General features: G+C 46.7%; 1 protein-coding gene across 14 annotated transcripts in view; it reads right to left on the bottom strand.

Annotated features, from left to right (window-relative positions):
* LOC122454432 overlaps positions 1-15,683 on the bottom strand; it is a 286,245-nt gene that overhangs the window by 25,902 nt on the left and 244,660 nt on the right. For 13 of the 14 annotated variants that reach the window (XR_006273394.1, XR_006273399.1, XR_006273389.1 and 10 more), the window contains 2 exons: positions 12,821-12,902; positions 11,519-11,588 (listed from right to left, as the gene is read on the bottom strand). Coding sequence is in view for 1 of the 14 variants with exons in the window: in XM_043488920.1 (XP_043344855.1) it covers positions 11,585-11,588; positions 12,821-12,902 (86 nt within the window). In the remaining 13 variants the exon portion in view is untranslated. Of the gene's footprint in view, positions 1-2,366; positions 3,705-11,518; positions 11,589-12,820; positions 12,903-15,683 lie in introns of those variants that run through there. The other variant, XR_006273387.1, reaches the window with a different exon arrangement.

The raw sequence follows: 15,683 nt of genomic DNA, 5'->3' as shown, positions 1-15,683 counted from the left end.
GAACCAGGGAAAGGGTGAAGGGTGAGAAGAAAAGTAGCTTAGCTGGGCAAATTTCATCTGCAAGCCTTACAGGCCACGGGAGGTCAAGGTGAAAATACTTAGTAGGTAGGGTTCTGGGGTTTAGAACAGAAGTCTAGGTGGCAGTCACCACATTAGGGTTTCCTTTAAGCCTCTGTTTACCCAAGACCTAGCATAGTGGCTGAAACTTAATAAAAGATCCATATTAAATATGTATTGGCTGGATGAAGGAAACCCATGTGTACCAGTTTCCTGTGGCTGCTATAACAAATTACCACAAACCGGGCAGCTTGAAACAACAGAAATTTACTGTCTCACAGTTCTGCAGGCCAGAAGTCTGAAATCAGTGCCCCTGGGATGAAATCAAGGTGTCCACAAGGCCCACAGTCTCTCCAGGACAGAATCCAGGAGAGACTTGTTCCTTGCCTTTTCTAGTTATGGTGGGTGCTGGCATTTCCCGGCTTGTGGCTGCATCACTCCCATCTTCATCTCTCTCTTTACATCGGCTTGTCCTCCTCTGTGTCTCTCTCTTCCTCTCTTATAAAGACACTTGTGATGCAGACATGGAGAACAGACTTGTGGCTGGCGGGGGCAAGGGGTGTAGTGGGAGGGATGGATTGGGAGTCTGGGATTAGCAGATGCAAGCTGTTACATAGGTCCTGGGGTATAGCACAGGGAACTATATTCAGTATCCTGTGATAAACCATAATGGAAAAGAATATGAAAAAGAAGATACGGAATCACTTTGCTATAAGTAGAAATTAATATAACATTGTAAATCAACCATACTTCAATAAATTTTTTTAAAAGAACACCTGTGATGGATTTAAGATCTTCCCAGATAATTCAGAAAAAGCTTCTCATTATAAAATCCTTAATCTAATCACATCTACAAAGACTTTACATTTGAGGTAACAGTCCCAGGTTCCAGGAACATGCTAGAATAACCTTATATCCTTAGGGGCCACCATTCAGCCAGTTACACCATGGAAATAGGGTGTAATATTTCCGTGGAAAAATAAGCCTTAAAATCCTGAAAAGGAAGACTAAAATCCTGAAAGATGACTAAGCTAGATGTGGCGGTTTAAATTGCCCACAGATCATTTGCTACTCTCTTCAAGAAGAGGACTCATTTACTTCTCCTTGAATATGGATTGCATTTAGTAATTCACTTCTAACAACAAAATAAAGTGGAGGTGACACTGTGCAACTTTGGAGATTAGGTCCTAAAAGGCACTGGGACTTGCTGTATGCTCACTCTCCCTTCCATCCTCGACCCTTGGGACAGGACTCCAGTTGCCTAAAACCTGGACCAACATCTGCCTGCACCTAACAAAACACTGAGTTAGAGCTGCTCAGATGCTCCAGCATTTCTGACTCACAGAAGCCATCAGTTAACATGTGCTTCTTATTTTAAGCCACTAAGTTTTGGTGTAATTTGTTATGCAGCAATAGATAACCAATACAAAGGGCAGTGAGAAAAAGCTGAATGCAGCAATAGCAAAGCAAAACCAAAAGGATACCCTGAAGAGGCAAGATGTCGGTGAGTACGGCAGGGATGAGGTAAAAAACTCAAACAGTGGCGGCAAGCATCCTGGAAGGCCTATGAGTCTGAGTTCCTCTATGATCAAGTGGACTATGTTATGTATTTCCAAAAATGTCTGGTCTGAGGATGAAAGCAGAGAACTGAATTGTATTAGAAAAGATGCATACACAATCCTAGCATGTGTCAGAAATGGAGTAAGGGGAAAAAAGTAACAACTGAACAAAACCCAACAGCTCACATTCTGGCGCTGCACTATCTTCCTGGGAGACACTAGCTCTGCGGTCCTAATGAATACTTATTTCTTGTGTCTGATCATACACCCATACACATTAGGTACTATTATGCCTATTTTAATGAGGAAAGTGACGCTTCCAGAATTGGGGTGGCTTTTTACAGTTTCACAGAGTCAGGACATGAACCCAAATCAGGCTGATTTCAAAATCCATGCTAATCCCACGGCACCACCCATGTCTCTTTGTAGAACACTTATTTACATTCCTTCGGATTTTTTGAATTCTCTTCTTTCGGCCTTCTTAGTGAGAAATCTGCCAGTGTTCCTCTTACCCTGCTCCCTTAAAAAAAAAAATCCTTTAATTATTGTTCATTCCTGAAATTAAGTGTCTACATATTTGACTGGAGAGACTCAAGAGCTGAAAGGGATGGAATGCGGGAATTCTGAATTGAAAGCCTCTTCAAGACTCTTCCTCATTCTCTTTCCCCCAGGCTGGACGTGCAGCTATTCTGCCTGGCAACCTTCCTTTTCCCTCCACATCCCCCACCCCTCCGGAGCCCTGTCTGGCCGGAGCACAGCATTGTCTCAGCCCCACTTCCCCGGAAAATGTTGAGTCTGCGTTGACACTGACACCCACTGCGCAGCTGTTGCCATGCAGCCAGACCAGAGACCTTCCGGAAATTGTTTGCATTCAGGCGCCTCCTGCATGCCCGGCCACTCTGCAAGGCCTGGCACCCCAGGACTGCTCCTGGGGTAGGGGTGCTGCTTTGCTTCTATTCTTCTTTTCTCCTTCTCTGCTTCCCTGAAGGCCCAGCAAATTGAGAGTTCACAGCTAAGAAGGAGAGGTACTTCTCTCCTGCTATCGAGAATAAGCTGGGTTGGACAGGGGAGATTACATCTATTTTTTTCCTTTGTGGTTGTAGACAATTATGATCATTTAGATCTCATTTGGCTTAAGTGGCACAAATCCAATTCCAAATGGATTTGGCAAAAAGAGAAGTTTAATAACAGCGCCTTGGAGTATCTCCAAGAAAAGTGAAGAAAGGGCAGCAATGCTGCCTGATGGGTCGCCATGGACGGTTGTGCAAGCTGCACACTGCACAACCCCAGGGGCCTCTATCACAAGGCACTTCCTGGAGTTGTGCAGGGTTCCACTCGTATAGCTCCTCTCAGGGTCCCTTGTCCAGGTTTCAGGGATAACTGGAAGCAGGGTCTCAAATGCTACCAGGACTCTCTCTGCATCTCTGAAATGGACTTCTCTCTGAGTATTGACTGAATCTCTCCCACCATGGGCTAGTTTCATCCAGGTGGTAGAGGAAGACTTGTCAGTGAATGGTTCCTACAACTTCCAACATCAAGGAGGCACTGACTTGTAAGGTTATTGGTTTTACAAAAAGGCTCTGATGTATGATTTGAGCATAGTGTCCGTCATTCTACTCATCAAGGAGCAGGATGGCTGGACATGGGTATTACCTGTGCCTTAGCCTGAGTCAGATCCCCACCTGGACCCAGCATGTCTGCTCAGCTGGAGGCAGGAAATGTCTGAGCAATCCCTTTGGGGGAATTTAAGGCTTTTAAGCCTGCTTTTTTGGTCTTTTTTTTTTTTTTAAATCTCTAGAGCCTTTCAGGAGCTCTAACTACCTAACAGCAGGTAGGACAACATGGAAGTAAAATGGCCCCAACTCAAGAGTAGGTGTGAGTTAAACTTACCTCCTCTGGGACTTTCATTTGAGGTAGTCTTAAGAGTTTGGCAACATGGGAGCCTATGTTCATGGTCTGAATGTTTGGGGAGACATTAGGATCCTTCTGTGGTCACATGCAGGCAGCTCTCAACCTCTCTGTCTTGAAGGCAGAAAATACCAATTCTCTTCCCAAACCAACTGCCCACAGAGGCTTGGTAACTGCCTCCTTCAAAAGAGAGAAGAAACAATAATCTCGTAATTGTTCATCTCCCTTCCACTCCCTCTCTAGCCTCCCACTTCCAATACAAGCTTGGAGGCTATGCCCACTTCTTGCCCTTTAATTTTATCCAAGATAGCACTCTCTCCGTGTCTTTTTTGAACCCTTCGTCTTTCATCCCAGCTCTCGTCAGTCACCATGGCTTAGGCGTTTGAACACGAAAGCCTGAGAAGGATTCCCTGGGTGTCATGAAGTCAAGGGGTTACCATGAAAAGGGACGGGAGAGGGGATGTGCGGAATGAAGAAAAAGGAATACAGCTGCCACGTGCCATAAATATTCTCGGACCGTTTAATCCACATGGAGCAAGGGGGTGTATGACTATTAATGACCAAAATAAATAGCAATCAATTATGATGATGGTAATTATGCTTTTGAAATTAGCCTGGGAAAGGATGACCGAGGCAATTTTTTATTCCAGCTCAGGAAAATGGGACGCCAGCTGGGGCTAATAAGAGCTTTCACTAAAGCACTGAGTCTCGTCCAGCACTGCAAAGAAAGTCCTCTCTGTGCCGTGGCCCGGCCCGGCCCTGACATGCCTTCTGCTTTTTAACAAGAACTGAAAGGTGGCGAGACAGACAGTTCTTGCCTTGGCACCAGGCGAAGGCGGCCTTTGAAAAGGCAGGGATTATTTGCAATGGCTCAGTGCTGGGGAGTTTCATTTCCTTTGCCCTCTGTCTCCATGCGCCTGGGTTCCAGCACCGGCGCGGAGGACCTGGAGCAGACTAGATTGGTTGGCACCGGTGGATGACCCGGGGCAGAGGGTCTGGGCAGGGGAGGACGGGACAGGGCAGTGTGCGGTGACTGGCTGGATAGGGAGACAGAGGGAGACAAATATGTGGTTTCAGTACAAGGGACGGTGTGTCCTCCCCCACACTTCAGTCACTCCAGGAGCTGTTGTGGAGGTAGATGGTCACTAATATTTACCTGCCAGCCCTTCCATCCCAAAGAGCATATTTACCCAGGCCCAGGGCAGCCCTGCCCGGCCCTGCCAGCCCCACTGCTCCTGCACACCCAGCGCTCTTGGGAATTTCATGGAAGTCACTTGCTACTGGCCCCTGCCTCAGTTTCCCCTTTTGGCCTTTCTCCATGTTGCTTGATTTCTTGCTCTATTTCTCTCTCTTTATGAAAAAACTGAAGAAGTTCTCTCACTTGGCCAACTAGAGCACCACTGAAGACTTTAAGGGTTAGTGGGAATAAAATTTCTCAGCCTTTGAGTCCTTGGTGGCTCAGAGGCAAAGAATTTGACTGCCTGTGCAGGAGACCCAGGTTCCATCCCTGGGTGAGGAAGATGCCCAGGAGAAGGAAATGGCAACCCACACAAGTATTCTTGCCTGAAAAATTCCATGGACAGAGGAGCTTGGTGGGCTACACTTGGTGGGCTACGGGTCAAAAGGGTCGGACACAGCAAAGCCCGCCCGCACACGCACTCACAGACTCAGGATCCAAACCTCTGATACAGTCTCGTTACCGAAATCTGGGTCGATGCCTCACCTTCATTCAGTGGCTTTCAGCCTGGAGTGAATTTCCCTTCCCCTCTTCCCCCCAGCTGAGGGGGGGATGCCTGGAAGTGTCTGGATGTCTCGAGACAGTTTTGGCTGTCACAGCTAAAGTAGGGAGCGCTAACTCCCCAAAATCTAATGGGTATAATCCAGGGATGCTGTTCAACATCCTATGATGCATGCAACGGATCCCACCCAAAATGTCAGTAGTGCCAAAACTGAGAAACCATGCTTGATTAACAGCTAAGTAAGCATCTGATAACCACCACCATCACCCTGCCCTCCAAGGCTGGCATGCTGGAAAGGCTATGTGGAAATCTGAAGGCACCAGCCAGAGGCCCAGCTGAACACGTGCCTAGTAAGTCATCAGTGACCCCAGTCTCCTGGCAACTGCTCTGGCCAATCAGATTAACAGATCCAGGGAAACTAAGGTCACAGAGGAGGTTACAGAAGCTCCCTTCCTAGCCCTTCTGCCAAAGACAGGGTATTCCTTCTGTGTGAGCAGAGAAGGGACTTGGAGAGAGGAGAAAAGAGGGTCCCTGTATATGCCAATTCAGGTTGTCTGGTAAAGCTCCAGAGTCTGATGAACCCAAGAAGTGCTCCTGAGAGATTAGCATATGGCCAAGAGTTAGAAACAATCATTGAAATAATCATTGAATCATGACCCTAATCTCAATGTTCATTTGGCAGTTGCGTACAAAACCTTGGGCCAGGTGCTTTGCATACCCTATTTGATTCCATCCACGCAATAGGATGCAGGATTTTCATTTCAAGTTTACAGATGAGGAAACTGAGGTCTGGGAGGATAGCATGTCTTGTCCAAGGCCACAGATCAAGTCAGTGAGTGAGCTGGGGTTGGAACCCAGCCTGATCTAAAATAATCTGAAGCCTCTTTGTTTCTGTATCTAAAGAAGACTGGAGACCTGGAAGGGACTGAGCCACACTGGCTGGAGAGTCAGGCAAGGGCGGCCTCTAATGGACCCTAGGCATTTTGGTCTGGAAAGATCTGGGCTAAGAGCAGAAATCCAAGATCAATAATGTTATGAGGGTTGTGGTGAGGGTAAATATGAGCTCTATCACCAAATCCCCACACCAAGAATTTAAGTTGTGTCCCTGAATCTTTGACCAGGTCCAACAGAGGGATCTTGCAAAACTCATCAACTCAAAATCAAATAATTTTACTGTTAAAAAGCAGAGTGTATTTAGACTTCACATAAGCTCTAAAACTTGGGTAGTGGGAGCACAAGGCAATCTTTTTTTTTTTTTTTTTTTGCTTACTGCTACTGCTAAGTCGCTTCAGTTGTGTCCAACTCTGTGCGACCCCATAGACAGCAGCCATCAGGCTCCCCCATCTCTGGGATTCTCCAGGCAAGAATACTGGAGTGGGTTGCCATTTAAATTTAACTTTTATTTTATATCGGGGTATAGCTGACTTACAATGTTGGGTTAGTTTCAGGTGTACATGTATGAGACTATCATTGGTTGAGTACCAACTATATGCCAGGTTCTCTGCTAGACCTACACAAAGACGATTTCATTCCCCCTCCCCAGAATCCCATGAGATGCTCTGAACCCCAGCTCTAGGGACCAGGAAACTGCCAGGGTCAGAACCAGTGGCTCAGAGCCCTGGCACACACTTATGCATAATGCCCTGGAGCTTGGCAAGATTAGTCATTATTAAGGGGTCCTGGCAATAATGGGGGCATAGCTCCACTGAGGCTACATCAGAGAAATCCTCAAGGGATCCCACAATAAAGCTCTCTGACCCTGAGTGCTACTAGAGACAAAATCTTGAGATACACACCCAGTGAACCTGATCAGCAAAGCAGATATTGGCTTCTAAAAAGCCCACACAAACCAAGATGACTCTGTTCTCCAAACCAAGATGACTCTGTTCTCTGTCCCATTCTGAGGACACTTTGGTGTCCTCAGAAAAAAGGCCTGCTCTCTCTTTTTTTTTCCTTCACTGACCCATTGAGGGGCAGGAAATTCTTCCATATAGACACCCTCAGGCTGCTGCTTAAGCCTATTTCCTCCTCTCTGGCCCAGAGTGATGAAGAACAGCTGGTAGCCACTGTCTCTAAGAGTCTTTCATAAACCTGAAGACCCATTATATAACCAGCCTTCTCCAAGTGAAATAATTCCCATTCTTTTCTAAGTTTCTCCGAGCCTATTTGTTCTCCAAGTTTCCTTTGCAAATGATTTGATCCCCTTGGAAGTTCTCTCTGCTCCTCTTGAGACACAGAGACCATCATCAGACTGAGGTGGAGTCCATCACTTTGCAAAACAAGTGTCTTCTCACAAGTGTTGTAGAAGGGTGACTTCCCAGTAAGATCAACAGGGAAGAAACAGAGATTTGGTGAAAAGCTCAGAGACACCTTGCTCAAATTCTCGCTTCTCCTTGATGAAGCTGTGTGACTTCAGGTAGACCAGCTGGGCTTGCAGGATCTCAATTTCTTCATCTCAAAACAAAATAAATGACTTTCCCGTAAGGCTCCAGTAAGACAATGTAAGGGAAGTACTTGGCACCAGTAGGAATGCTCTTCCCAGGAGCTATTGTGACTTTACGGTTATGCCCATCCCTCCCCACCACAAAATGTAGTCACTTGCTTATTTGCTATTCCTCTGAATCAAACAAGGACAGCAAACCCAAAACAGGCAGCTCCTCACTGGCCCTGTCTGCCTCCTGAAGAAGTGAGCTCACTGTCCTGCACATGGCTGAACCAGACTGCTCATGCCTCCCGTGGGGTGTGGGGGAGGAGGGCTGTCAGGGAAGGGGCTTCTCCTTTGGGTGGGAATGGGCTCGATGACCTCTCAAAATCCCCTTCAACCCAAGATTTTGTTTGGAACCCAGGAAACCCAGGCTCTCACCACTCATCCATTCTCCACAAAGAATCCAACCAGATTTCCCAAAGGGGTAATGCAGAAGGGAGGGTACCCCTCACCCCTCACAACACACTTCCTCCATTCCTCATTGGACATGTCTGCCCCCTCAAGGGCCTGTCTTTCCTGCTGCCCCTGATAACAGTCCTCTTCTAAACTCTCCTGCAAAGGCTCTGTCTCCTTTCTGTTGGGTCCAGAAATGCAGCTCTGCTCTCAAACATGTCTGCCCCAGCCAGATCAGTTAACAGGATCCGCCCTCCTTAGCAGGCAGGTTAAAGATCATCTACTTTTCCTGGAGCCTGGCCTCTGGAGTCTCACTCCACAACCAAAGAGGCTTATCAGAGAATTCCTTTCCTTGACACACACAATTTTTTCCAAGAGGAATTCCTCTAATATAGTTTTCTCCATCTTCTTGTATACAACTTAATGATTTCTGTCTCCTCTTCAAAGGAACTTGTATTACCTCCTTATAAAACAAATTATGCCAACAAATATTTATATATGTATATTTTTTAAAATTCCCTTGCACTTTTTATCTATTGACTTTATGGTATTTTTTTTTTTTTTTTTGGTATGGTATAGCAGCAGTCCCCAACTCTTTTGGCACCAGGGACGGGTTTCATGAAAGACAATTTTTCCAGGGACTGGGGGAGCGGGGAATGGTTTCAGGATGATTCAAGTGCATTACATCGATTGTGCATTTTATTTCTATTTTGTGGCGATCTCAGAATATTCCACCTTGACTTTAGGGTTAAGGTTTGTGCTCTTATGAGACTCTAATGCTGCTGCTGATTTACCAGGAGGTGTAACCCAGGTGGTAATGCAAGTAATGGGGAGCAGCTGCAAATGCAGGTGAAGCTTCACTTGCTCACCCTCCACTTACCTCCTGTTGTGAGCAGAGGTTCCTAACAGGCCATGGACCAATAGTGGTCCATGGGGTTGGGGATCTCTGTGACCCAACATCCAATAGAGCTAGGCTGCAGAATCACAACTTGCCTCTGGGGGCCCCAGCTGAGACACTTTTCAGCATTAACCACATCTTGAGACTGAGGGTTCAGGTTATGTGAAAGGAGCTAGCTGCCTACTTCTCCGCTTTGAGAAACTCACAACTTACCACCCTTTTAGTAAAAGGGAGTAGCTGAACTGGACTCTTTTTCCAAGGCTCTGGTTGACAGAGGGCTTTCTCAGTTGACTTGCCATGTGGAATTCTCACAGAGCAATCCCCTCCCCACCACACAATTTTGCCTCCTTCAGCGATCCCTGCCAGGCTGTAGTCAGCAAGTGTTCCTGGCATCTCTTAGGTCACATGTCAGGGAAACCTTCAAGGGCAGTGAGACCCCACGATGCAATGATTCTGCTATTAAATCAGAGGCGTGGCCCTCTGTTGAAAGGAGCTGGCCTCCTGCCTCTGAATGCAACGTGACGCCTTCTCAGCCAGGAGATGACGGCCTCAGCTGGACACTGCCTACCAATGTTGTCCAGGTAGACAAACTCCTGGCTCCTTATAAATCCTCTCTCACAGTTATGAATTTTTAATGGCAATTGCACAGGAACTTGGGGGCAAATCAAAGGAACCCCACTGAACAGCATTTGAAAAAGTCTAGGCCAACATACTGCCTTCATCTAGGACAGAGACTTAAATGAATGTGGACTGCACTAGGAGCAAATTCTTCCCCAACAGCTGGGTGGGGATGTGGGGCTAGAATGAGTTAGAGCACTTTCTGATGCACTTTGGTCAATGGCGTGCCTCTAAAAGATGCAGTGTGGGCTTTCGCTTGCTTTGGTGGGAAGTGACACAATTGATCCAGTAAAATGCCTCTCCCGCCCACTTCAGTTCTGCATATGCCTCCCTTTCCCTCCTTGCACTGGCCACTGTGCTCCCCATTCCTACCAAAGTTGCCAACCATCCAGAGAAGCTAATTTGTCAGACAGCAAGTAACATCAGATTCTCTTTGGGAAAAGTGCTGTTTCCTGGTTCTGCTATTAAAGCCTCGGTATCCTGCTTTTTGTATGAACACACAGTTGAATGATGAAGAGAAATCTATTCTTGAGCAGAGCTCTAAAGGCATATGCTTATTTTTTTAAACTGTGCCCTCACTCACTCACTCAACTAAGCCTGTGTTGCCCAAGCCTATTCTGTGAGCTGAGGGTTCAGAGATGAGGAGCATTCAGTCAGTGTTTCAGTCAGCAGCTACCCCAATATTTAGCAAATTGAAACAGCCATTTGATTATGCTCCTGTATTCCCTTGTCAGGAATTCAACGAGAGCATCATCATGGCATCTATCTCCATCACTTCATGGCAAATAGATGGGGAAAAAGTGGAAACAGTGACAGACTTTATTTTCTTGGGCTCCAAAATCACTGCAGACAGTGATGGCAGTCATGAAATTAATAGACTCTTGTTCCTTGGAAGAAAAACTATGACAGCATATTAAAAAGCAGAGACATCACTTTGCCAACAAAAGTCCGTATAGTCAAAGCTATGGTTTTTCCAGTAGTCATGTATGGATGTGAGAGTTGGACCATAAAAAAGGCTGAGCATCGAAGAATTGATGCTTTTTGAATTGTGGTGTTGAAGAAGACTCTTGAGAGTCCCTTGGACTGCAAGGAGATCAAACCAGCCTAAGGGAAATCAACCCTAAATATTAATTGGAAGGACTGATGGAGAAGCTCAAAGCTCCAATACTTTGACCACCTGATGTGAAGAGCTGACTCATTGAAAAAGACCCCGATGCTGGGCAAGATTGAAGGCAGGAGGAGAAGGGGGCACTAGAGGATGAGATGGTTGAATAGCATCGAGTCAACGGACATGAGTTTGAGCAAACTCCAGGAGATGGTGAGGGACAGGGAAGCCTGTCGTACTGCAGTCCATGAGGTCACAGAGTTGGACACAACTAAACGACTGAACAACAACACTTCAGGGTTAGCTCCTTGAGTCCTGGGATCTCAGCTGGGAAGATACAAGGCCCAGAGGTGGCTTGCAGCTGGGGAATAAAATTGCCAAAATGTCTGGACTGGGTTAACTTGAAGACTAAGCCTCCAGACCAGAACGCCTTCATGGGGCCACTCCATGGGGCTTGGCTTTCTCACACGCGGCAGCTTCAGAGTGGTCCTACCCTTTACATAGTAACATAGGGTCAAAGCACAAGCATCCCAGACAACAAGGAAGAACACGACCCTTTAGGATGTAGCCTCAGAAGCTACATAGGACTCTTTGCCCTATTCTGCTGATCAGAGCCACCACAATCCCACACATACATAAGGGGAGGCGACACAGATAACACCTCTTCTGTAGGAACAGCGTCCAGTCACGTTGTAGAAGAGTGCAGAGGATGGAATGCTGTTACAGCCCCTTTGGGAAATTAGAGATGCTACTCACTGTTCATGGCAGCACAGTGTCTCTAGATGTCCCATCCTCAGGTACGAGTCACCGTCACTCACTCACTCACCTGTAACCCAGAGGGCAGCTTCATCAATTCCTGGCATAATAGCAGAAGTACCTCGTACCTAACGGTTCCAGGGCTCAGAAAGCCTCAGCTTCTCCCGCATTTCTGCAATCCCCTCTTCTCTTTTGCAGAGCTGGAGCTGAGCTATGTCCATGCATGTGTGGAACTCATCTATTGTGCTGGGGGGAGCAGGCAGAAGGCACTAACAAACTCAGAGGGGAAAGGTCTGTTCTCTGTAGTCCTTCCCAACCCCCCCGCCCCACATACACACCACTGAGATTCCACCCCTTTCGCCTCCACCTTCCCTCCTGGTCCACGGCCTCTGTGGCTCCTCCTCCCGCCCACCAACCCCAGGCCCAAGGATCCACACTGTCCTGCTTACAGGGCTAGTTTAGCACTCTGCTGCGGCCCCCAGAAGCTCTGCTGCTTGCTGAGCAGATTGAAGGCCTTCCCAACACTCTCAGCCCACCCAGTTAAGAATACTTACTCGTCACTCATTCACCAAATGGTGGCTGGGCAGCCACTGTGCACCAGGCCCTGGGTGGTACAGAGGCCCCCTGAATTCTGTGACAGCTGCTTTCACGTCGTTGTTAGGCAAAATGCCCGGAAATGTTACCATCAGTGTCCTATCTGTTGCTACGGGTTACCACCTTTGCCTTCACAGACCCCTCTCACCTCTGCAAGACATCTCACCACATACTGTGAGCTCTTCTCTCTCAACTTCAATCATCTGTAAACCATCCTTATAATTTCAGCCATAAATGTGTGCCACCTGTGTTTTATTGGCTTTGTATGCCTTTCAAGTGATTTACTCTCTTTACTTACCATTGAAAAAAGTTTTATATCAGTTCCATAAATGGAAAACTATAATCCCTTGCCATACATAGAAGGCAACCCTCAAATTAAATTCGATTTTAAAATTACACTAAGAAACTTCAGCTATAAATAGAAACATGCATCCATGCCCTCTGTTAAAAAGAGAGCATAGGATGTATTGAACAGGTGTTAGAGACACTGTTCCCACTCTGAGACTTATTCCTTGGTGCGATTCAAAGAGGTAAAAAGGGAGGCGTGTTCTCACTGAGGGATGTAACACAATTTCATGCCATCTCTGTAGACCATCTCCTGTCATCTCAGGTCCCACAAGGATTTCCATCTAAGTTAGCCAGGATAGGAACGTTCTGCAGGAGTAACAAATAATAGTCAAACTTTAAAATATAAAGGTTATTTCTTACCCTTGTCCACTGTAGGCTGGCAGGGTCCCCACTCCTTGTGGTTCAGGATTCCAGGCTGATGAAGCAGCTGCCGTGTTGACCACTGAGGGTCATATGACAGAAGGAAAGAAAAGAGTGATAGGAAGCATTAATACTTCCTTCCACCCAACAGGGAATACTCACCACCTGTGCTCACTTTTCAATGGCTAACTTAAGTCACATGGCCAGCCTTGACTTCATCCGGGCAGAAAATATAATCCTACCGTGTACTGGAGGGAGAGAGAGCTGGAATATTACCCTGATGGACAGCCATCAGGATCTGCATCCCACGGATGCGCTGAGAACATTGCCCTGAACAGCTGTGCCCGACTATCCGGGCACGATTTTCTCTACTGGCCCATGACACTCAGGCAAACCAGGTAGTTCCCCATTACTCGACAATCACCATACTCTGGACTCGCTTTCCCCTACCTCTGTTCAAGGCTCCCACTGACTGGAACACCCTCTCCCTCACCCTTCAAGAGTCTACCTTGAGGCTTTGTCTGACCCCCAGAATGAGTCATAACTGTTCTCATAGGGTAGCATTACAGATGTCCAGAGCAAGAAAGGATGGACTCCTTCATCTATAGCACTGCCAGCATCTGGGCAGGACAACAGCCTCCTGTGGGCGATGGGCTTGCACACTGTAGGACGTTCGCAGCATCCTAGAGCTTTGTCTATATGTTGACCGCAGATTCTGTCTCCAAATGTGACAACAAAATAATGCCTCAAGACGTCAACTGTCTCTTGGGAGGGAAAGCAAAATTCCCCCAGTTAGCAACCACTGAATTAAAAACTACCCAAGGTGACACAGTGAGTTAATGGCCAAAGGGACTGGTGGAGTCCATGTCTTGCCCTCCATTTCCCCACCCAGGGTAATTTGGCCTTGGTGCACAGGGATGAGGCTGGAAGTAACAACGAGAAAAATGAGTTGGGCTCACATAACTTTGACACATTTAATGTGCTCTATTGCACTGTTTCATAAAGAAATACGCTGTCACTCATTTAAAACACACACACATTGCTTCTCAGCCTTTTGGCTAAGATCAAGTGTAAAACACACACACACACACACACACACATAGATATCTGAGTCTGTCTTATATCTTTCAACTTTTGATTTAGCTAAGAAGACAGAATATATCATTTTCCTTCATTTCTACTATGTGAAGAAGAGTAGTGTTCCTCCAATGACAGCATCACTTCATGGCAAATAGATGGGGAAACAATGGAAACAGTGACAGGCTTTATTTGGGGGGGGGGCTCCAAAATCACTGCAAATCGTGACTGCAGCCATGAAATTAAAAGACGCTTGCTACTTGGAAGAAAAGCTATGACCAACCTAGACAGCATATTAAAAAGCAGAGACATTACTTTGCCAACAAAGGTCCGTCTAGTCAAAGCTATGGTTCTTCCAGTAGTCATGTATGGATGTGAGAGTTGGACTATAAAGAAAGCTGAGCACCAAAGAACTGATGCCTTTGAACTATGGTGTTGGAGAAGCCTCTTGAGAGTCCCTTGGACTACAAGGAGATCCAACCAGTCCATCCTAAAGGAGATCAGTCCTGGGTGTTCATTGGAAGGACTGATGCTGAAGCTGAAACTCCAATATTTTGGCCACCGATGCGAAGAACTGATTCATTGGAAAAGACCCCAGTGCTAGGAAAGATTGAAGGCGGGAGGAGAAGGGGATGACAGAGGATGAGATGGTTGGATGGCATCACCGACTCAATGGACATGAGTTTGAGCAAGCTCCAAGAGCTGGTGATGGACAGGGAGGCCTGGTGTGCTACAGTCCATGGGGTCACAAAGAGCTGGACACAACTGAGCGACTGGACTGAACTGAACTGAATGACAAGATAGCAATTGATGACGTTAAGAAACAGGCCCTAGGGAGGGCTGGGGACCATGACACGGGGGGACAGATGTCCCATCTAAGAGGCCAAGTGTAGTAGCCAAGTTAGAATTTTCAAACAGTTGACATCCAGATTTTAAGGAGAGATCTCCTGATTTTTAGAAGCTGGAAACTAATTTAATTTTTTGAAATGCACAAGCCCAAACTCTAGGTCACACAAAATACCAAGTTTGGCCCTGGGGCCATGCAGCTCTGCCTTCTCTACATCATACAAGTGACCACATCATTTGCCCATGAAGATATGCCATAGCCGCAACTCACACCCTGCCCTGAACATCAGTCGTCGTAGGAGTCCTGGACCCCACCTCGACCTGCTGATAGGAAAACCCCCAGGGTGGGCCTCTGAGATCTGTGTTGTTGAAAAGCTCTGAGATGATGCTGAGGTGAAGGTCCCCTAATAGAGCTGGAAACCACTGTTTTAACTCCCCCTCTCCTCTTCCCAGACTGCAAACTCCTCAGGGCACGGACAGCCTGCATTGTATCCATTCACGTTTTCCCAGCACCAGCTCAAAGCGAGCACAAACTAGGTGCTCTTTAACTATCAACTCAAACTGAGGCACTAGAAAGGCTGAAGCAGTAATTGCTTCCAGGCTTTTCTCTTAGATCTCATTTTTTAAAAAATCTCTATTTGATTGTAACATTCTTTTATTGGCTCCAAGGTTCCTTGGAAGAAAGATGGTCACAGAAGGTAGGGGAGGTGGTGGTGGGTCAATCACATTATTGCCACTTTATTTTATTTTTAAAAAATATTTAAAATTTTATTGATTTATTTTTGGCTGTGTTGGGCCTTGGTTGCTGGGCGAGGGCTTTCTCTAGCTGTGGAGAGCAGGGACACCCTCTAGTTGCGGCGAATGGGCTCCTCATTGCAGTAGTTTCTCTTGTTGCCAAACACAGGCTGTATGCCCCGGGGCTTCAGCAGTGTGGTGCACA

The sequence above is a fragment of the Cervus canadensis genome, chromosome 16, assembly GCF_019320065.1.
Source record: "Cervus canadensis isolate Bull #8, Minnesota chromosome 16, ASM1932006v1, whole genome shotgun sequence".
Lineage (NCBI taxonomy): Eukaryota > Metazoa > Chordata > Mammalia > Artiodactyla > Cervidae > Cervus > Cervus canadensis.
This window is presented reverse-complemented; position numbering and strand designations above follow the sequence as displayed.